This window comes from Panthera leo, chromosome B3, assembly GCF_018350215.1.
Source record: "Panthera leo isolate Ple1 chromosome B3, P.leo_Ple1_pat1.1, whole genome shotgun sequence".
Classification (NCBI taxonomy): Eukaryota; Metazoa; Chordata; class Mammalia; order Carnivora; family Felidae; genus Panthera; species Panthera leo.
In genome coordinates, this window is record NC_056684.1 from 58080583 (window position 1) to 58104861 (window position 24279).

Sequence of the window (24279 nt, forward strand, 5' to 3'; positions counted from 1 at the left end):
AAGTACTTACCAAACCTGCTACCTGGCACAGAGTAAATTCCCAATAAAAGTTAGTTCCAATCTTCTTTTCCTTCCCTCTTCTCCCTGCCCACACTTACCCACACTTTTCATATCTTTGAAAATGGTCCACGCCCCCAAATTGCCTGCCTTCCCTTCCTGCTAATTGGAATTCTTGTCTTTGTGTAACTGTCTAAGCTAGGTAGGAGAAAAGAAAGGTGATTCATCCTGATGATTAAGCAACAGTTTAAATTTTTTTTTAATCTTTTATTTATTTTTGAGAGAGAGACAGTGTGAGTGGGGGAGGAAGAGAGAGAGAGAGGAACACAGAATCCAAATCAGGCTCAAGGCTCGAGCTGTCAGCACAGAGCCTGACATGGGGCTCGAACCCATGAACCATGAGATCATGACCTGAGCGAACTTGGATGCTTAACCAACTGAGCCACCCAGGCGCCCCTAAACAACAGTTTTTAAAGATGCACTATTTAATTCAGGTCTTTTGTAGCACTTTTGGCAATATAAAATTTATTTTAGCAAAAATCATTTAGTGAAGGTGAGAGAAAGGTAGTTTTAGTTTGAGGGGAAAAGCAAGTGGCCGTCCCAGGAGTCAGTTCCATTCTGGTGATACATTCCTTTCCTTCATGTGAACTCAGAGATTGTGTAAAATCATTCAGGTTTTTCTGTTTTTCTTTTTTTTTCTTTTATTACATTACATTGGCAATTCTTTTGTGGGAAGAGGGAGAGTTGGCTAGGAACCATTATATGAGCTATTTTTAAATGCTTGGATTTATTTGACTGTGGGTATGTCCTCTTTTTCTGTAAGTTAAAAACCTTAGAACTTAATGAAACATACTATAGGAGAAATCCTACAAATCCTTACGAGGAATAGCACTATCTGCCAGACAAGGGGAAATGCTGTTCTAAAGAAAACTGTGAAAACCCTTGCTTGCTTTCTACTTTTATCCTTCTCTATGGATTATGAGCATAATTGACTCTTATTTATGGCTTTTCTGTCACTTCTTGGGCTGAAGAAGCTGCATGGCTTAGATAAAGATAGAGATAATATGAAAGGACTATAGTAAGCAGAGTTGTCTGTATTTGAAATAAAAAAAGCAAGATTTACATTTTGGCAATGCGAATCATCAGCCTAGGTTAATGGCAAAGTGACAGTGTAGGAGTGTAGCAGTGTGTGGTTCCACTCAGCAGACCTTGGCAGATCTGGCTAGATGATGGTTGTCCTAAGGTAGGTATATAGTTGTAATGTTAATTCTGTGTAGTTTGTTATTTTATTCCCTGATGCTAAAGGAGCAGAAAGTTTTCAGCTAAAAAATCTCTTCCCCCATACATGCAGCAAAAAAAACATCATCTCTTCTCCTTAGTGATTCATTTTAACAGCTTCCTCCCACCCCTGACAAGAATTATGCCTATTAATTATTCACATCTTAGAATTAATTCATATCACCTGAACATCTGGAAAAGAATAGGTGTGTCCTAGAAATGGGAGTTTTTACTAAGGCTGAAGGAAGCCATGAGTGAGGTGGTCAATGTTGGACAGCCAAACGTCAGTTTGACAGTGCTGGGTACCTTGGGTGTGGGGTAGAGGGAGTGGTGAGAAGGCAGGAAATAGAATTGAGAATAGCAGTTGAAAGGATCCAAAGATGAACTTTGCAGTTTAGCTTGGTGTTCTGGTGGCAACAGTGGGCCACTGAAAAATGCCTTAGCCTGAATGCAGTAGGGCTGTCTGTGATTAAGTTGAAATTCAAATACACATTTGGAAATTCTAGCCAAATCCAGCACAGCCTACTGATTTTCCTTCTGTTTCCTTCCTATCTTTTGTTGGAAGAAGGTAGTAGCATAAAAGGAAATACAAGAGACAATGTGTCTCCATTCTCCTTCCCTGTTCGTTTTTGTAAACCTCTGAAACCTGTCTTTAGATGTTTGCTATAATTTTTTGAGGCAATAGAAAGACAAACATTATATAATTTGAAGGAAATCTATTCATTATTGGCATCATAGCATTAGAAAAGTTAGCAGTTATGATAGGCCAGTACATCTGGCCACACTCATGGAAAACAAAGTATGCTTGGGTTGAGTTTGGTTTACATAGTTGAAGCAGATTGTTAATCATTCACTGAATCGGTGCTCAACAGGTTAATTGAATGAATAGTAGTATAGTTTGGGGAGACCAGCAGTAAATATATACACAAATACAACATAATTATAAATTATGTTAAATGCTATGAAGTAGGGGCACCTGGGTGGCTCAATTGATTAAATGTCCGACTTCAGCTCTGGTCATGATCTCACAGCTTGTGGGTTCGAGCCCCACGTCGGGCTCTGTGCTGACAGCTCAGAGCCTGGAGCCTGTTTCAGATTGTGTGTGTGTCTCTCTCTCCCTGCCCCTCCCCTGCTTGTGCTGTGTCTGTCTCTCTCAAAAATGAATAAACATTAAAAAAAAAAAATTTAAATGCTATGGAGCAAACAAATATGGTACTATGATGGAGAATAACTGGAGGACAGAGAAGGAAGGACTCAGTGTTTTTCATATGAACCTTGAAAACCTCTAGTTTTGGCAATTTATAGATGTGTTAAAATATGCATTTTTCACACTTTATAGTACTGTCAAAACTTGATAATCATCTGTGTTTTCTCCCATTTGATTTTTTTTTCTTACCATTTATTAGCCATTCAAACCAAAACTGTTTATTCTCTGTATGTGAAATTCAGGGTATATTTTAAAAGACCTAAGTGATGTAATAATAACATGTATTCACTCACCTTCCTCTTCCAGTGCTACATTTCAGTCAGGTGGAATGAGTTAATTATTTGTGTGTAAAGTAGCAAAATATGTTAGAACTACTATAATAATAGGTTTTCTAGAATTTCCATAAAAATCTTTCAAGAGTTTTTAATTTATGATACATTTCCAGTCAAGTTTACCTAAATTTAAATTTTAAATTTAAGTTTACCTAAATTTTAAATTTAAGTTTACCTAAATTTAAATTTTAAATTATGATACATTTCCAGTCAAGTTTACCTAAAGTTACCAGGGTAGTAACTTTCACAGAAATCTGGGTTTTTGTTTTTGTTTATTTTTATTAAAAAAAAAATTTTTTAATGTTTGTTTATTTCTGAGAGAGAGAGAGAGAGACAGCATGAGCAGGGGAGGGGCAGAGAGATGGAGGGAGACACAGAATCCGAAGCAGGCTCCAGGCTCTCAGCTGTCAGCACAGAGCTCGACGTGGGGCTTGAACTCACGAACCATGAGATCATGACCTGAGCTAAAGTCGGAGGCTTAACCTGACGCTCCAGAAATCTGGGGTTTCAATTGTGAAAGTTCCTGGGTCTCCCTTCAAAGATGAAAAATCTGTATGTTATGTATTCTTTTTTTGTTGAAAACCTTTATTGTATGTTATGTGACCAGAGACTAACCCAGAGCAAGAATGAGAGGAGTAGAGCAAGTCATAATGTGGTTGTTGATGGAAAACTTCCCTCTCTCTTAATTGTTGGGGGACAAAAATCTTGCCTATGTTTATCTGCATTCCATCATGTTAAAGATACTATGGGGAAAAAAATCTTAAACGCTCATTCCTCCCATTCTTGATATTTCACCAAAATCTCATTTATTCATAGTGAAAGAGCTTTTGTCAAAAGAAATGATCATAGTAGTACTATTAGGATTTTTAGCTATATACTATCATCTGTGCCTTATACTTCTCAGTTATAAATCTCAGCCCTAAAAATCTATTTCAGGTTTTCTTTTTCTCCTTTTGCAGTTATCGGTATCCTGTCTAGAAGACATTTTGACAGGTGATTAGAATAAAAAATAACAGATGAGGGGCGCCTGGGTGGCTCAGTCGGTTAAGCGTCCGACTTCGGCTCAGGTCATGATCTCACAGCTTGTGGGTTCGAGCCCCGCCTTGGGCTCTGTGCTGACAGGTCGGAGCCTGGAGTCTGCTTCGGATTCCGTGTCTCCCTCTCTCTCTGACCCTCCCCGTTCATGCTCTGTCTCTCTCTGTCTCAAAACTATATAAACATTAAAAAAAAAAAAGGGGGCGCCTGGGTGGCTCAGTCGGTTAAGCGTCCGACTTCAGCTCAGGTCACGATCTCCGCGGTCCGTGAGTTTGAGCCCCGCGTCGGGCTCTGGGCTGATGGCCCAGAGTCTGGAGCCTGCTTCCGATTCTGTGTCTCCCTCTCTCTCTGCCCCTCCCCCGTTCATGCTCTGTCTCTCTGTCTCAAAACTATATAAACATTAAAAAAAAAAATTAAAAATAACAGATGGATGTCTTTGCTTTTCACCAAGGGAACTAGACATGAGGCCATTCCTTACTGATTACTGGAAAAGAGATACTGATACCAGGATCCTAATATGTTATTTTGGAAAGTTCTAGGAATCAGCTGGATTCCATTACTCTTAACTGTGGGCAAGCATTGGGATCCCTTTTATGCTACTCACATGGGTGAAAACTGGTATGGAGAACTGCGTGTTCCGTGGCAGGAACCCTAGTGGGCCTTCTAAGTATGGGAATCCTCCCTACCAAAAATCTGGTCATGCTTTAGTTTGACTTTCACTTCATTTATTTATTTATTTTTCAATGTTTATTTTTGAGAGTGGGGGGAGAGGCAGAGAGAGAGAGAGAGAGGGAGGGAGGGAGGGAGACACAGAATCTGAAGCAGTCTCCAGGCTCTGAGCTGTCAACCCATACACCAAAGCAGGGCTCGAACTCACAAACTGTGAGATCATGACCTGGGCCGAAGTGGATGTTTAACTGACTGAGCCACCCAGGCGCCCCTCACTTTATTTTTTTTTTAAGTTTATTTATTTATTTTGAGAGAAAGTGCAAGTGTGAGCAGGGGAGGGGCAGAGAGGAGGGAGAGAGAACCCCAAGCAGGTTCTGTGCTGTCAGTGCAGAGCCAGAGGGACATGGGGCTCAGTCTCACCAACCATGAGATGATGACCTGAGCTGAAATCAAGAGTTGGATGCTCAACTGAATGAGCTACTTAGGTGCCTCCATTTTACTTTATTTTCAATGTGTTTTTGCCTTATCTGAAAGTTCACAGTAAGATAATTATAAGTGTTTAGGAAAATTATCACTGGGAGGTGGGGTTGCCAGATTTAGCATGTGTTATGTGCATACACACATTCTTTCAAGACACCCAGTATGTCTGAAAAATTACATGGAACATACTTATACTAAAAAATTATTTTTTGTTTATCTGAAATGCAAATTTAACTCGACATTCAGTGTTTTTTATCTGGCATACCTACTAGTGTAACTGTATCATTTACCATCCAAACCAGGACACTTTTGAGAGTAAAGTGGAGCACTTTTAATAATTTTGCCAGGACAACAGACATACTGGGACTATCCCAAGAAAACTATAAAGTATTGTCAGCCTAATGATAAGAGGTTCTGAAAGGATTTTTGATTACTGGTTTTAGATTTTCATAAGCAATCACATCTTTATGTCATTAACTTGTATTACTATGAATCTTTATAAATGTAAAGTGTATTGCTTTATAATTTTATATTAAGAAATATGACTAAGGCATCTTGACACATGATTGAAGTTCTCTTTTTTGGGAAGGTGTTGGGGGAAGAGTTTGAGAAGAATTGGTTTTATTTATTGAGTGAGTGAATGAGTGAGTGGGAGCAGGGGAGGAACAGAGAGAGAGAGAGAAAGACAGAGAGAGAGAGAGAGAGAGAGAGAGAGAGAGAATCCCAAACAGGCCCTGAGCTGTCAGCACAGAACCAGATATGGGGCTCAGACTCACAAAACTGCGAGATCATGACCTGAACCAAAATCAAGAATTGAATGCTTAACTGACTTAGCCATCTAGGTGCCCTGGTATTTTTTTAAGTAAACTCTATTTTTTTTTTTTTTTAAACATTTATTTACTATTGAGAGACAGAGAGACACAGAGCATGAGCAGGGGAGGGGTAGAGAGAGGGGGAGACACAGGATCTGAAGTAGGCTCCAGGCTCTGAGCTGTCAGCACAGAGCCCGACACGGGGCTCGAACTCACAAAGCGTGAGATCATGACCTGAGCTGAAGTCAGTCACCCAACCAAGTGAGCCACCCAGGCGCCCCTTTAAGTAAACTCTAAACACAACATGGGGCCCAAACTCATGACCCCAAGATCAAGAGTTGCATGCTCCACCATCCGAGCCAGCCAGGCATGCCAGGATTGGTATTAAATATGAATTCGAAAGATAAAATTCTCTTACTTTGTGAGTTAAGTGAAGCCACCACCAAGTACATGAAATTACGGTTTAAGGATATTTTAATTACTTCTTTTTATTATATATATGTGTATTTTATTATCAGCAGTTATAACTTAAGACAAGAAATTCTGTATGTTTTCTGTCTTGTATTTGACTTAATTCTTCTCTTCTAACCTGTGTACTTCTTGTTTTGGGGGATATAGTAAATAACCTATTATTCACATTTAGCTCATCCTTCTTAATTTCATAGCCTTTTATCATCTGCCCTTGCTCAACCTAACTAACTTCATTTTGCAAATCCACCCATAGATATTTGCTACATGACAACCACTCTGCTGAGTGCTACAGTAAATGTGACATGGGAGGAAACTGGTCCTGTCCTCAAGCTGCTGAGAGTGTGCACTTGATGTGGTAGTCTCTCCACAGCTTTGTATATTTCACATTGTTTTTCTCTGTCTTCTTAACCCCCTGTCTCTTTTGAAGTGTGATGATTAGTATGTCAGAAATGGGCATAGCATGGTTTTGAATAGGAACTGTATGTTGTCTTATTCCAACATTTGTTCAGCTGATGCACAGGATTTTATTGGAATTTTGTCTACATTAATGAGAGGTGTTCAGCAAACAGCTTAAAACAACTACTAGATAATTTTTCTGTGCTGTAACTTATGCATCAGAATAAAAATGTATCAAAGTTCAACAGATTTGAACTGCCTGAGGAACCTTTGAGCAATGAGTTGACTCAGATAACAGTTTCTCAGATTGTTTTACCTTTAACAAGATTACCTGGTTTCTCTAAAGGAAAAATTTTCTTTACAAGTATTTTCTTGCTTTTATTGTTTTGATTATCAACAGTTGTTTTATATTATAATGTTGGTTAATTATTTAAAAATGTAAGTACTTCCCATTGCCCTATTTGTGTTATCTTGAAAAGCTATAAAATTATTTCTACTGTATACTCACATGGTAAAAAGTTTATATGATATAAAAGCATATATAGTGCAGTCATCCCTGTCTCCCAGCCACCCATTCTTTTCATAACCAGTTTTTTGTCAATATTTTATATATCCTTTAAGAGATTACATGTGCAGATATTATTATATATTCTTTTTTATTTTCACATAACATACCATATGCACTCTTGTGTACTTTGCTTTTTTTATGTAACACTGTAACTCCTTACCAGAACATAAAGAGCTATAGTCCTTTTTTTAAGAGCTGCATATTATTCCGTGTTACAAGGCCCCTACTAATCACTTTATTGTTTTCAGTTGCTTGCTCTTATATACAGTGCCTGATGAACAGCTTCATAACATCTCATTTTGCACATGTGCAACTCAATTAGCATGAATGTGTATATCATTGCAAGAAGAATTTCTGGGTCAAATTGTATTCACGAATAGTTGAATGTCTTATTGTTTTTATGTCTAATTGTTTTTCTTTAAAGGTAATACATATCTGTGGTAAAACTTAAAACCTTACTGAAAAGAATAAAATGAAAAATAAGTTCTCCAAGCTTCTAGCCCCACTTCCTAGATGTAACACTTTGTTGTCTTTCTTGTGATTATCAACTTGCCTAATACTCATTTTTCTTTTTTTTCCTTGTTTTTTAAACATAAATGGCTTTATGATATTCCAGTATATGGATATATCATACTTCATCCAGTAAGTTCCTGATTGGTAGACATTTAAGATGTCTCCAGATATTTTTTGATACTAGTGAGGTTACAGTGAAGAACCATGTAGATACATGTATTTGCATACATATCATGTGTTCGTTCTATTGAATAGATTCCTTGAATCAAGGAATACATGCACTTTAAATATTGATTCATTTTATAAACTGCTCTCCAAAAAGATAGTTCCACTCGATACGTCCACCAGTATATCCTTGCTAACTCTGGTTAGTAAGATCAAAACTTTTTAATCTTTATGTGTTTAGTAAATGACAAAACACAATCATATTCTTATTTGAACTTCTTGTATTATGATAAGTTGGTCATTTCTGTTAATTTTCTATGTGTTAATATTTGTGTCCTTTACACATTTTTGTTATGGGTTGTTCACTTTGGTGTGATTTGTAAGTGTAGTCTTCTATTAGGAAGTAGTCTGTGATCATGTATGTTAGAAATAATTTTTTCTCAGTTTTTCATTTTTTACCATGTGTATGTTCTGTTAAATATACACAGTTTGGACCCTAAAGAGATGAGGAAAAGGTGGAGAGTGCTGGGAATGAATTAGTGGAAGATCCAGAAAAAACTACTAAACACATTTTAAATAAGGAAAATAACATGACAGAAATGATACAGTGTTTTTGTCTCTTTAGAGAAAAGATACAAATAAACGATTGTGAAGTGTTCAGTTTGTATGAAGTGTAACAACACGCAGATATATCATTTTTTATATTTTTCCCTCCAGAGGTTTTATCAGCTATGATTAGTGTGCTCTTGGTGTATATACTTATGGGATTCCTCCTATATGAAGCTGTCCAAAGAACTATCCATATGAAATATGAAATAAATGGAGATATAATGCTCATCACTGCAGCTGTTGGAGTTGCTGTTAATGTAATGTAAGCTCTATTTTTTTTTAATGTAATAGCTTTATTTTTTAGACTAGTTTTAGGTTCACAGCAAAAATTGAGCAGAAGGCATAGAGATTTCCCATATATCCCCTGCCTTCAAACATGCGTAGCTTCCGTATTATCAGCATCCTTCAGCAGAGTCATGCATGTGTTACAGTTGATGAACCAACGTGAGCACATCACCACACGGTGCCCCTAGTTTACATTTGGGTTCATTCATTCTTGGTGTTGTATATTCTTTGGGTTTGGACATTATGGTGTCACACACTCTATATTGTTTTCACATCGATATTTTTAAGTACTGTGAACTGAGAGATTTTTATACATGCATTCAGTAATGTGCAGTGGTATTTTTATGTATTTTGAAATTATATATGTTAAATATGTAATTTTTCTTATGCTAATAAAACACTTGGAATTATAAATTCCTCACTAGTTTGCTCAATTATGCTGAAGTTTGACCAACAATGAGGAATTTAAGTGGGACAAAGTTTTTTTTAACTTTTATTTTATAATACTTTTGTGTTAATAAGATATTTTTAACTACAAACTTTTTTCCCTAAAAACTATGAAATTTTTAAGTTTATACTTAATCATTTGGATCAGCAGAAAGCAAACTTTCTTGTAAAGGGCCAGACAGTAATTATTTTAGGCTTTGAGAGCCATGCAGTCTCTTTTGCAGCTGCTCAACTCTGCTGTTACAGAACAAAAGCAGCAACATGTAATATATAAACAAATGAGCATGGCTGTGTCCCAGTAAAACTTTGTGTACAAAACCGGGCATTGGGCCACATACGCTTTACAGACCATGGTTTGCCAATCCCTGCCCTGGCTTCCATTCCTACTTAAAATAAAATCAAAATCCTTACCATCACCTTTTTGATAAGATCCTGTGTACCTCTCTAACTCATATCCTAGCATTCTTGCTCACTTTAGCGACGATGGTTATCTTGCTTTTTTGAAACACGTAGAGCACATTTTCATACAAAGGCCTTTGCCCTGGTATTCCTTCTGCCTAGAACCACCCTTTCACCACCACCTGCTTCTTTGACTTGATTCGAGTCTCTGCTGAGAAGGAATCTCAGAGAGACATTGTCTGACCGACCACCCCCGCCCCCCACCTGACCCTAGCACTCTCCATCCCTCGAAGTGCCTTACTTTTCTTCAGAATAGTTGCATTGCCTGGCAGTATTTTCTGTATTCATTTGTTGAATTCTCTGCCTTCTCTACTAGGACAGAAGCTAGTAGAGCTTCTACTGCTAGCATGGGGATAGGGATAGGTCTGTCTGATTCACTGTTTTGACCCCAGCACCTAGAATAGTACCTGTTACGCAATAGGTGCTCAGATATATATTAAATGAATGAGTTCCATGTTGTCTCATTAGTGTCTGATTAGCAATAAATATTTTTATCAATACTGCTAGGAAGAATAATAATGTTTTCTTTTATTTTTGACAGAATGGGGTTTCTATTGAACCAGTCTGGTCACCACGCCCATTCCCACTCTCTGCCTTCGAATTCTCCTACCGTAGGTTCTGGGTGCAGACACAACCATGGGCAGGACAGCCTAGCAGTGAGAGCTGCATTTGTACATGCCTTGGGGGATTTGGTACAGAGTGTTGGTGTACTAATAGCTGCATACATCATACGATTCAAGGTAATAGGATTGCTAATTTTTCTATTTTAAAATATATTTAATTTCAATATTAAAACTAAAGGTAATTGTCTTTTATCAGTATATTGGACACCAAAGCTAGTCTTACTCATTTTGCATTTAGGGAGGCTTAACTGAGCCACCAGTATAGCTCTTTTGCTAACACTAAACACAGTAGTATCATTTTACAGAGTAACAATCTGTAGCTGGCTTCAGTACCACCTTCACTCAAGTTTAAGCCTTGTCCCTGAACTGCTAGGTACTGGCATGTGTGCTGGACTAGAAATCCAGAGATTTGGGTTCTAGTCTTGGCTCTGCCATTAATACTTTGAGCAAGTATTGAGCAAGTAAGTCCCTTAACTCTAAACTCTTATTTATTAGGTTTATTTATTTTGAAAGAGTACACACAGGCACACACATGCACGAGTAGGGGAAGGGCAACGAGAGAGAGAGAGAGAGAGAGAGAGAGAGAGAGAGAGAGAGAGAGAGTGTGAGCGAGAAACTCAGGCTCCTCGCTCAGCATGGAGCCTGACTCAGGGCTCTATCCCATGACCATGAGATCATGACCTGAGCTAAAATCAAGAGTCAGACACTTAACCAATTGAGCCATCCAGGAGCCCCTCTAGATCAGATAAGTGGCTGCTAAAACTCGTTTGAGCTCTGATATTCTCTGGTTCTGGTTGGAAGATTTAGGGAAGGCACAGAGGAAAGCAGTAGAACAAATGATTAAACCTCTGTAAATAGGTCTTACGAGGAAAGGCATTTAAACAATCCAGGAAAGAGTCACAGTATCTAAATTGTAAAGGTATTCTTCAGTCCTGGCAAAGGAAGCTAAAGAATGGGGGACATGGGGACAGAGTATGGCTTGTTTTCCTTTACAGTCTGTTTTATGTCAGTCTGTACTTAATCATATAATTTTGCTCTGTCACCTTTCAGCCAGAATACAAGATTGCCGATCCCATCTGTACATATGTATTTTCATTACTTGTGGCTTTCACAACATTTCGTATCATATGGGACACAGTAGTTATAATACTAGAAGGTAAGATCTCACTAATATCCCTCGTTGTGGGTTTATTACTTCCCTAAATCAGATTGGGGGTGGGCGGGGCACTCTAGGGTAGGTAGGAGTCCTGTCTTTTCTTTTTACGGATGCTTATAGGTTATAGTAACACCACTTTATGTGTATATAAAATATAAGAATTGATGTGCTCTCCCATCTGTTACCTATTTGATCCTTATAATCACTGAGAAAGGTAGGTAAGGTAGACATTATTATCCCTATTTACCAACAAGGAAATTGAGGTTCAGAGGGGTAACATAACTTGCTTAATTAAGGTAATGCTGCTAATAAATAAACTATGGAGCTAGGACAAAGATGCAACTCTTTCGAGTCTTAATACAATTATGTCTACTGGTTTATTTATTAATTCCTTAATTCCCATTTAACTTGCTATTTTGTTATATTTCCTGCATCCCTACTTATATTAAGTATATGCCTATATTTTCAACAGTACATTCATTATCATTGGATGTTCCCTTTTTTTCATTTTTTTTCTGTCTATCCTGGCTTTTTTTTTTTTTAATGTTTGTTTATTTTTGAGAGAGACAGCGTGAGAGTGCAAGCTGGAGAAGGGCAGAGACAGAGGGAGACACAGAATCCCAAGCAGGCTCTGTGCTATCAGCAGGGCTCGAACCCATGAACTGTGAGATCATGACCTGAGCCAAAATCAAGAGTCAGACACTTAACTGACTAAACCACCAGGTGCCTCTATCCTAGCTTATTTGTTAAATGAAGTATTCAGGTTTGATATATATATTTTTAAGTTGATTTATTTTGAGAGAGAGAGAGAGTGCATGTGCACGTGTGCCAAGAGCAGGTAGGGGTGGGGCAGAGAGAGAGAGAGAGAGACAGAGACAGCACCCAGCCCATCGTGGGGCTCAATCTCATGTGGGATCATAACCTGAGCCAAAATCAAGACTTGGATGCTTAACTGACTGAGCCACCCAGGTGCATCCTTGTCTTAAAGTATTAAGATATTTTAAAGTATTCATTTAAGCTGAATTTGGTAAAGCCGTTTGAGTTCTTTGGAAAAAAAAATTCTATCAGTTATGTATAACTTTTTCCCCCAAATAAACTTTACTTATGATATATTCTAAACTAATAGGTGTACCAAGCCATTTGAATGTAGACTATATCAAAGAAGCCTTGATGAAAATAGAAGATGTATATTCAGTGGAAGATTTAAATATCTGGTCTCTCACTTCAGGAAAACCTACTGCCATAGTACACATACAGCTAAGTATGTTGCTGACGGTAAATCCTGGGGCTGGTGGACTTTGTCTTTGGAATTAAATTTAACATTTTTGCTTTTAAATAAGTAGGAAAATTGTTTCTGCTGGAAAGATTTGCTTTAAGGGAGGGTTCAGACTTTTCAAAAGGTGAGCTGCAAATCAATAATGGCAGCCGAGCAATAATTTTCAATCTCTTTAAGATGAGACATTACAAATTGATTTTTGCTTTCAGATTAAAGCATGAAGTGTATCTACCATGCTGTATTTCTACATAAGAAAAGCTGGCTCTGTTTTTATTTCTTTAGGTCATTTCACAGATTGATGCTTTTTATTTATCAAAATAAAACATGCATGTGGTTTATTTTTTTTTTAAAGTACAGAAGACTTGCAATTGATGTCCAGTATTCTTTCTCTGAGAGTGGACTAGAGGGATTGGAATAATGACAAGCCATCCTGGCTTTTTAAGCTGGTGTGCTTCTCCAAGAGAGGAGCTTCAAGAGGGGAGAAATCAAACTAATAAAAATAGGTTCACTGTATATGAAATTTGTTATTTCCCTGTGTCATTGTAACTTTGTACAATGAATAGTAATGATATTTCCTTGACATTGCAGTTCCTGGAAGTTCATCTAAATGGGAAGAAGTACAGTCCAAAGCAAAGCATGTGTTATTGAACACATTTGGCATGTATAAATGTACTATTCAGCTTCAGAGTTACAGGCAAGAAGTGGACAGAACTTGTGCACATTGTCAGAGTTCCAGTTCCTAATTTGATATGTTTTGGGGACCACTGCCTTATTTATCCTGCAGTCACAGACCTGAGAGCAATAAATGTGCACACCTGAAAGAGAAAATGGAATCCCTGACAGCTGTGTCCATATCAAGCACCTGTCTCTCAAAACAATCACTCTAGCCTGAGAGTGCTACTTTCTGTTTAATGGTAAAAGGAGACTTCACCATGGTTTTCAGATGAAGATGTTTCCAAAACACTATTTATAGAATGAGACGTGACTCTACGGATACCTCAAAGAAGACAATCCAAGACCACATTTCACTAACTGTGACAGAGTACATGTCTTAAAGGAAGCATCAAGAATTCAGTATTTGCATTTAAAAATCCTTTTTAAGGACCATTTTTTATCAAGCTAGTGCTGGAAAACTGATTTTTTTTTATTAGGTAATCTTGACAGCCAGCTTCTGGAATTTGACACCCAGTTATGTTTTTACAGAAATTATTTCTCAACAGATTTCAGAGAATACTAGAAATTATCCAGATAGTGGAATAAGCATGCATTCCTAAGTGTTTCAGAAATGTTTTATTTCACAAATAATGTTATTGTTATAGTTTTACTTTATAAACAACTTTTTCCAGATGTTACAGGGTTTTGAATCTCAAAGTTATCATTTTGGTTATTTGTAATCTTAATCAGAACCAAATCTTTACATGTTGTGGTGGTCACTGTCATTAGGAATATTTAGGAAATATTTTCAATACTATTCTAAATGGCAGAAGTTAATCTTAAATTACTATATGGTGATTTAAAATATAGAAGTGGGGATGGAGTGTGGAATGTCAGATTTAAGTCTTCCTGCAGTCACTTTTATTATTCATGGAATTATCTTAAGAATAGCAGGAGACTGCAAAATGTAAACAATGATCCTCTGTCCTTGTAAGAACTGAAAGTGTGCTTGGTACCTTGCTTCCTGCCTCCATACCCATTAGTCTGTGCCCCTTCAGGGTAAAACTCTGGAGAGCTGTGGTTCAGTTTGTAATGCCTATCTTTCATATGTAGATTAACTACATTCCTCCAGAGAGAATTTGTTTGATGACATGGGTTAGGGATTCTCCACGGACTCCAGAAACCCTAAGATATAATTTTGAGGTTTTCCAATAATACCATAGCAGAAATGCCCAAAGAGATAGGGAGAAGACATTTAAAAAGAAAGAAAACATCAAGGGTTTTTGACCTTGTATTTGTGTTGTTTGAAACACAGGAATTGGGATGGACATTCAATCTGTGTTGTAGGGAGGCTAAACCTGAAACTTTCCAAACCGAATGCAACCTAATTGGTACCAGTTGTGTTAAAGGGGTAGCTGTGAATAATCAGGTTTCATTTTGCAACTGTTAGTTTTGTGATTATCTTTATGCACTTTAGAAGTCTATTTTCACAGGGACAGTTTCTTAACCAAGAATGGGTATGGTTCTTGAGGTTCTCAGAGAATCAGAGTACAATTACTAGGCAAGTTGTGAATTAGAAGCTTAGATAAACATGCAGATGACTTATAATATCAAAGAAGGAGAGGAAACAGATTTCGTGTTTCTACCAAGTACCTCACTGTAAGTAAACCTAAGATAAAACCTGAAGTTACTTAAAAGATGATTAAGAGTTGATGGTATCCCCCAAAAAAGGGTTGATGAGGGTTAATGGTATCTAGTAAAACCCAGTGTTTATTGAATTGAATTGAAAATTAACCTTATGCGGTTCTTGCTGTGAATCCATTTAAAATGATTTGAATTTTTCAAAAATTTGAGTAGTACATACATAGTTTAAGTCAAAATTCTCTTAAATGTGGAAGGCAATTAAGAATAAATGAGAAGCATTTCAGTGGACATCTGGGCATTACGGACTTTGGGTACCTAGCAAGAGAAAGGAAAAGAACATGCATTGTATGCTTATGGCTTTCCCCACATTTGCAGGTGTTTCCCATGTGTCCACTGAGCTTGTTTCTTGTAAACTTTCCTTTATCCTAAATAGGCGTATCTTACTTTTCATATCGACCTGTTCCTTGAAAAAGTTATATGATAAAACAGTCTGAAATTCATTTGAGGATTGAAAAGGATTTTTTGTAAAATGCAGAAACAGTGAAAACTTTTGTAAATTTTAGTGAGTGTGCTTTGTATAAGTGAGGTACACATGAAGTTCCCTGTGCTTTGTCTTTTGTAGCAAGGACTACACATTTTGTACTTGTGCTTTCCTGGGGCTGAGATTGAAAATTGATAGATTTCACTTTTTGTAACTTGACAAAACCCACACAGGACGATGTGAACTTAGCAGATAGGACCAGGGACTGCACGACGGAAGCCACAGAGCCTTGGGTCTGTCGCTACCCTGCTGAGCTGCAACCCTGAGTCACACCCCTCAGACAGCCCTCACAGGAAGAGTTCTCCACTGTCCTGACACAGGCGCTGGGTAATTTTGGATAAACATTTTGCATTGTTAATTTTGCACTGAGAAAACAGATCACAACCTAAAAACTGGGCAGTTCTTCAGTGTGATGTTTTTCTTGTTTTTTTGGTTTTGTTTTTTTTTTTAAGTAAGCTCCACAAAGCGTGGAGCCCAGTGCCAGGCTTGAACTCCCATCCCTGAGATCAAGACCTGAGCTGACATCAAGAATTGGACAGTTAATCAACTGGTGCACCCTGGTGCCCCCAGTTTGATGTATTTTAATTAACATTTGCAAATAATCAGAGTTACTTGTATATATAAACCTGTCTGTCAAAACTGTGGCAGAGGCAGCATTTTGATTTATTTTAGGAAAAGACCTATTTTTCATTAACGACCATGCTGCCTTACAAACCTAATGTGAGGAATATAGTTGAATAGGGCATCTTTCAGAGAGCTTTGAAATGTAGAACCATTTCAAATAGAATTCCCACATACACTTCCCATTAGCTGTGCCTTGTGTAATGTGAGCCCAGATTTTCGCAGCTTGCAGCTCCTGTCAGTATTGTTTGCCAAATCACAGGCTCTCTTATTTTACTGTTTTCGTTTCAAGTTTGGGTACTTTATTTCCATTTTCTAAAACTAAGTTTCCTGCTCTTAAAAGTCTCAGTGTTCTGGTTCTGTGTCTTGAACCCAGGTGTCCTCACTGACAGTGTTTGTTTTTAGTAGAATTTTCCCAGAATAGACACAGGCAAGATCAGATACATGAGCTTCCCTTTTGTTTAAATGTGAGGAAAACCATCTTTCAGAAACAAAGCACCCCTTATAAACTTTTTCTTCGTGAGGAAGAACCCTTTTTTTAAACAGCTGATTGTTCTTGATCCAGATTTCTCTTGGACACTGAACTTTACAGTATAAGTATGATAGAAATAGACTACACTATACAACCATAAGTGAAGATTCTCTCTAATAAGACTGGATTGTGTTTCTTAAACAACTACTCTCACCACTTTAGAAGAGATAGTCATTCACTTTTGAAACAAGCACAATGAGGTAAATTTATTTTCTTTTTATGAATTTATGTGAATTGGTTCACCATAATGAATAAGGTGTGTTTTTACAGAATCTGAGCCCCTTTGGAATAAGATTTTAGGCAATTTTCCTGTTGACTCTACCTTACATATAGTAAATTTAAAGTTACAGAATGTGTTAATAGATGTAAGATTAGTTCCTTTGGCTTGGTTTCTTTTTAAACCAAGCTTAGCTCATGAGCCAGTTGAGTATTAGTCCCAAAGAATAGTGACACCTTGCTATATGCTGTGTTGAGGGGAGGTGAGTCTGATTTCCAAATGATTAAGTTTTATTTGTCTCTAACCAAAACATGATTTGCAAACTCTAACTACAGATCTGCCACGGGAATCTTGCCGGAAAGGACATCAGATTTGTTTTACAGCTCACCAATCAGGGATATTTTTTGTTATGTTCGTAGGAGCCCGCAAATTAGAAGAAATTGTCGTGGGAATTCCTCAGTATTGAATTGTGTATGTGCATTCAGGCCATCCAATCCTTGAATTCCTGCTTACAAAGGGTTTACTCTGTTACGTTATTCTTCCGATCGTATTGTAAAGACCAATATTTTCTGATTTTTGGTAAGACTGGAAAACATTTACGGAGACTTTCCCAATTACATCTATGACAGCGTCAATTTAAATATTGCAGTTAAGTATATTCTGAAAAATTGAAATGGCCAGTATGTCAGCTTTGCACCTGGAAGATACCTTATATTTGGAAAGCTTATGCTTCTCTAAAAATATATGTTATTAAGCCATATCACAGTTTAAGAAATTGTATATACTTTTCCATATGCCCTTTCAGAAACCAGGTATTTTGCATACGATTGATTTTAGGAAGATTTTGAAGCTGGTGTTTGTCCATATAATTTAAGATCAAGGTATAGTATATGTATATGTACTGTATTTGCAATTTTCAAATTGTAATTTCCTATACATTTATTAAATAAAGTATTGTTTTGCCGTGTGGTTTATTAAAAAATGAAAATATATAATCCTGAAATTTCTGGGCTGCTTTATTGAGCAATAGCAGACCTTAAAACATAGTAATAATCTTAAAAAGCATTGGAAAATAGATGATAACCTAGTTTTATAAACTCAGACTGTAATGCCCTGTTTAAGGTGTTTAAGAACTAAACCTGGGAAAAACCTTCCAGATAAAGAAAAAAAGAGCTATTAAAAGAATCTATAACTTTTTCTACAAGTCACTTTTAATATTCCTGCAGGCCCAGCAACAATGGCAGAAAGGAAAGAGATGCTCCCGTGAAAGTAAGATTGGTGAGGGCCTTTGTGAAGTCTGAGAGGAATGACCTGGTGACCCTCCAATGGTACAGACAGGGGGTCAGCACACTGTGCCTCATGGGCCTGCAGCCTGTTTTGCGTGGCCCATGGAGCTGAAGATGGTTTTTGTATTTTTTAATGGTTAAAAAAAAAAAAAAATCAGAAGAATGATATGTGAAAATTACGTTGAACTTTAAATTTCAGTGCAAATAAAGTATTCCTCAAACACAGCCACACTCATTTCATCAAGTATGGTTACCTGTGGCTGCTTTCGTGCCGCGGTGGCAGAGTTGAGTAGTTGGGACAGATATAAAATACTTACTATCTGACCATTTGTAGGCGAAGTTTGCCCGCCCTTGGTAAACACTGTCGTATAATTTCAAGGCTCTAACAGCGCAGATGGATGCGGCAGGCTTTTCTGGAGCCTGCTCGGAAGTTTCTGTGACTGGCCAGTCTGAAGGCCACCTGCGCTGTCAAAGCTTCTTCCCCTCCCTTACCTTTTTTCTTTTGTCTGTCTTCCTCGGAAGTTTGAGGCAGAGATAGAGAAGAGGAGCAGGATTTCAAACACCGTCTATGTGCCATATACTCTCTAAGTTTACTAGCAAAGCAGTTTTCTACCCCCTAACACCAGGATCATTTCAGAATACTTTTCAATATACAGGTTTACTGGATTTTTAAATTTTCGCTTAAGTTATGACAAAAAATAAGAAAATGTTCAACCTACTGAACCAATTCTTTGAGATGTCTCAATTTCAGTTTTATGGTATCTTAAAGATGAGAATGCTTCTCAAACCAAGTATGTAGATCTCAGTGGCTAAAACACTGAATTATATAATATTTCTTAGAACTTTAACAAATATGCGTTAAAGTACCGTATGTGTGTTGAGTACCCTATGCAGCTTGTGCCAACTGGGCGCTCACCGAATGAAAAATACCATTTTATCTGCTAAGATGAAATTTGGTTATTGGGCTTTAAAAATAACATGTTCTTTAAAGTTTCCCAGTCACCTAGAGAAAGACTCCTCTATTTTTGAAAATAGTAATAAAATATAGTTTTAGGTAAGTTATAGTAGTGAGATGTTAACATATGATTTGATTACTTACCTAGCTGTATATCTATTTTGATGTGTCATTTTTTTCGTCCTTGTCAGATGCCAAAATGAATTTGAATTTACTTTACAATAAATTATAAATTAGACTTACAAACTCTTACTTATGCCAAACTTTCCATTTTATATTATATATTAGTTGGATAATATTTTTGGTTATAATTCAATTCCAGCTATGATATAGTATATTTTCTTTACGCTAGAATATAGACTAAGCATAAATAGGAAGTATGAAGCCTTCTGACTAAATATCTTTATATATATCGTATTTAAGATTAGGAGCTTTAAAAATCCAGCCTCAGTGAAATTTTCAGGCAGAATTCTGGTTTAAGGCTCTACGTGACTTTTACAGAACATGAACTATAAAGTTTGGCCAATAAACATGAAGATGATACTTTGTAAGTTACCAAATTGCTTCTGTGAACTTTTCAAAAATTTGTTCTGGTTTGACTTGAAATTCCTGTTTGTTTTACTTGCCAGCTTCTGCATATTGGTTTGTGGGGTTTTGGTGTGTTTTGGGTTTGGTGTTTGTTTTTTTTTTTTTTAACACTTTTGTTCACTTTAACAAAATGCTGGCGCCATGGGGAAAATGTGTGTGAGTTGGTTTTTCTACAAAATATACTGAGCTATTTCTTGGGAAGAAAGTAGGATTTTTTTTTTAATGGAAATTTTCAGAGACCCCATGAACGCAAAGCCAACCTTAAAGCAAGACAGACCACCTCTGTTCCCTTGACTTTCCTAGGATTGAAGATCTGCTCCCACCCTCCCTCATTATTCTTTCTTCTACTTCCTCCCCAGAGGAATCCTAACAACATAAATGGTTACAGGGATACTTGCCTCCGGACAGTGATTGTAGTGGATATCTGGCCTAGTCAAGGAATGAAGAAGTGGGGTGAAGAGGAGAGTTTCCTGGACTTCCATTCATTAAATCAGTTCCCTGTGAAGGCTACTGGCAAATCCTAGTTCCAACAGGCTCTTAATCACTTTACGGTCTGACTGGGGTTTCAGCAGTATCTGAACACAAGCCTATACCATTGTTGCTTTGCTTTTTTGTGTAAGAATATTTTCCAAAGTCCTGCATATTTGTTAAAGTTCTAAGAAATATTATATAATTCAGTGTTTTAGCCACTGAGATCTACATACTTGGTTTGAAAAGCATTCTCATCTTTAAGATACCATAATACTGAAATTGGGACATCTCCGAGAATTGGTTCAGTAGGTTGGACTTTAATAAGGTATATTGAGACTACTTCCAGATGTCAATTCATTTTACAATCATTCAACCAAGAAATGATCTATGAAGGCCACCTCCCTACCACTGAATATGTTGTGGACTAGAACAAAAAATTCCTGTGTATTTTTAAAAATTAAACAGGAAATGAAACAATATTATGTTCTTGGAGAGCGTCTTGGGTCATACCCTCACCCCTACAAATAGAAGATCACACTCCCATTACGGATGGCTTGAGAAACTGGCCTGTAGGATAAAGTCCATCCTCTCGGTAACAACATACAAAATCCTTCTGGTTTGGTGACTGCTCACTTCTCCACCCACAAGTCCACCCTTTCTACAACCACTATCCTATCTCCCATGCTTCAGCCGTATCAAACCACAGTCCAATTTTGGTTAACGGGGGAAATAATTGCTAACATTTATTGAAACTTTACTGCCTTTCAGACACTGCTGTATACTTAATTGTGTAATTCTCATGACGGTATTTTGATAAATATTATAATCTTCACTTTACAAATGAAGAAACTGAGACCAGGAGAAGTTAAGTGCCTTGCTGAAAGTCACATAGGTAGTCATAATGTAGAAAGAGAAGGTCACAGACATCTCTTAAATATAGTTATAACTAGTAAACAATATAAAAGGGATCCAGTGTAGACTACTGTAGTCAAAATCACAACCATTAGACCATAGATGTATACAAATAACAGAAGTATAATAGTTTAGGAACACACAACTTTCCATAATTTATACACATGCTTAGCAAAAAAGTAGCCAAAAGTTTACTCTATTTCTTAATTGAGTTCTTGTTTTTTGAGGCACCAGGATAGTGCTAAATCGGGTTTCAGCATGTTCTCACTAGCCTTTCCTCTCTTCATTCCTCAGTTCTCATAGCCATGACTGGGAAGGGTTGGGACCCAAGCCACAAGGGCCAGGCTCCTTCTGCCATTTCTTCAGTAGCCAGCCACTGCTTTGCTCTCAGGACAATGCACTTCTGTGTCCACAACTAGTCTTGTTTGTGAAGGGGAGGGGCTAGCCCACGTTACAGTCAACATACCATGGGACCCCCTGGGCACAACAATCCCCCAAATCTTAAGTCCATGTTTACATTGCTTGGGGGTGGGGGGGAGGGAAAGGTGGCTAAAACAAGCAGAAAGGGTTGTGCCCACCATAATCATTACCAAGACAGGATTGAGACAAAGAAACAGCTCAGAAATATTACATACAGACTGTGAACCCATGGGAAACAAAAAAACACAAGCCTCCAGTAATTCATAGATATTTCCAGGAAGTCAATGAACTTCCCACAAGCCATGGAATTATGGGTTAAAGCTGATCTCATCTTGGTTGGGAGTGGGTAAGATGTAGTAGATATCTGGGTTAGTTACTAGGTAGCTCCAAACCAAATAGATGCTTTCATTGTGAGCTCACACAGAGGTATGGACTCAGAGCAGACTGCCTAGGTTTCCATCCTGGCCCTCCCCCTCCCTTTCTAACATTGAGATTTGGGGAAATTTTTTGAACTTCTCTGTGCTCAGTTTCTCTGTCCACAAAATAAAAATATTAACTGTTCCTGCCTCATGTGACTTTTATGAGGATTAAATGAGCTACATAAAGAAAGTGCTGGGAACACATCATTATTACTGCAAGTTAATTTCTTCACAAAGGCACTGCCTATTATTTTTTTACTTGGCTAATTGAGCAGTGCCAGTCTTACAGCTCCCAGAACAAGGCAAATTTTCTTATCCTCTGCTCCTTTGCCCCTTCTTTATCTGGAAAATCATTTCCCCAGCTTCTTTACCTCATAAAAACCAACTCATCCTTAAAGATTCTCCTCAGGTATCATCTCCTCCAAAAAGCCTTCCTTTCCCTCCCTATGTGAATTAGGAGCCCTTCTTCTGTGCCTCCCTCCCTCCCTCATTTGGTCACTGTGGGAGCCACCACTGTCTGATTACCCACAAGCCCTTGGGGGAGGGACCTAGGTGTTTTCTTTGAATTTCTAGTGTTAGAGACATAGAAGGGCTGTGTGAATATTCCCACGGTTAGAAACCATACATACACTAAATATCTTTTTTTTTTAATGTTTGTTTTTGAGAGAGCGAGAGAGAGACAGAGAGAGAGAGAGTGAGCATGAGCGGGGGAGGGACAGAAGTAGACACAGAATCCGAAGAAGTCTCCAGGCTCTGAGCTGTCAGTGCAGAGCCTGATGTGTGACTCAAACTCACAAACCGTGAGATCATGACCTGAGCCAGTCAGCCGTGTACCCAACTGAGCCATCCAGGTGCCCCACTAAATATCTATTTTTGCATGGAAATTTTTTAAGGAGCCCTAAGAATCCTCACTGTCAATGCTGTAATCTCTTTTCCATAATGTAACTGAAACCCTATCATAAAATTGCTTCTCTGAAAAAATGTTCCAGATTGGCTATCTCCCAATAACAAAGAATTGGGTTTTTTTATACTTGGGTATGTGTAATTATAGTATAGCTATTCAAGAATTTCTGGTTATTTTCTGTATCTCTTTAAAAAGATTACAACAGAAATTAGACCCATTTCTGAAACATCCCAGACAATTACACAATTAATTGCAACTAAATTGGTATTAACAGCCAGTAGCTATTATCACTTACAGCACCTGATAATCTCTCCCAGAGCCCCTCCTTAGTAGCACCAAGCTAGTGCTTGTCAATTCCTATCTTGCTGATAACAGCTTGTTTTTTTTACAAAAGACACTTTATTTTTAGAAGATGAATAGTAACTATTTTCAGCTTGAAGCTGGGGACAGCTTACACTACTTTGAAAGTACTGATGGAGTTTAAATCACTCATTTTTAAAATATATATATATTTTAATGTTTATTCACTTTTTGAGAGACAGAGACAGAGCACAAGCAGAGCAGGGGCAGAGAGAGAGAGAGAGGGAGACACAGAATCCGAAGCAGGCTCCAGGCTCTGAGCTATCAGCACAGGGCTCGAACCCACGAACTGCAAGATCATGACCTGAGCTGAAGTCAGTTGCTTAACCGACTGAGCCACCCAGGTGCCCCAGGGCCCACTTCAGATCCTCTGTCCCCCTCCCTTCTTGCCCCTCCCCTGCTTGCACTCTCTCAAAATAAATAAACCTCAAAGAAAGATTTTATATCTAATGTTTTATTTATTTATTTATTTATTTAGAAAGAGTGTAAGCAGGCAGAGACAGGGAGACACAGAATCACAAGCAGGCTCCAGGCTCTGAGCTGTCAGCACAGAGCCCAACGCAGGGCTCGAACTCAAACCATGAGATCATGACCTGAGCTGAAGTCAGACGCTTAAGTGACTGAGCCACCCAGGCACCCCTAAATCACTCATTTTTTAAAACTAATTAATTTTTTTCTTTTTAATTTACATCCAAGTTATTTAGTATGTAGCTAACTCAGTTATGTGGTGCAATAATGATTTCAGGAGTAGATTCCAGTGATTTATCCCCTACATGTAACACCCAGTGCTCATCCCACCAAGTGTCTTCCTTAATGCCCCTTACCCATTTAGCCCCTCCCCCCACCCACAACCCCTCCAGCAACCTAATCACCCTTTATTCTCACCGCTAAAACATAATACCAAACAGACAGATGTACCCTGGAGTAGGAGGCAGATAATACCAAACAGACAGATGTACCCTGGAGTAGGAGGCAGA

At 37.9% G+C, this 24279-nt stretch overlaps 2 protein-coding genes across 8 annotated transcripts in view; one reads left to right on the plus strand and one right to left on the minus strand.

Annotated features, from left to right (window-relative positions):
• Positions 1–22652, plus strand: part of SLC30A4 (solute carrier family 30 member 4) — a 35275-nt gene extending 12623 nt beyond the window's left edge. For both annotated transcript variants that reach the window (XM_042942132.1, XM_042942131.1), the window contains exons 4-8: positions 8641–8794; positions 10265–10463; positions 11397–11502; positions 12629–12763; positions 13367–22652. In XM_042942132.1, the coding sequence (XP_042798066.1) occupies positions 8641–8794; positions 10265–10463; positions 11397–11502; positions 12629–12763; positions 13367–13521 (749 nt within the window). In that variant the 3' untranslated portion in view covers positions 13522–22652. The remainder of the gene's footprint in view (positions 1–8640; positions 8795–10264; positions 10464–11396; positions 11503–12628; positions 12764–13366) is intronic.
• Positions 1–24279, minus strand: part of BLOC1S6 (biogenesis of lysosomal organelles complex 1 subunit 6) — a 136370-nt gene that overhangs the window by 101047 nt on the left and 11044 nt on the right. The gene's annotated exons all lie outside the window — the stretch shown is intronic.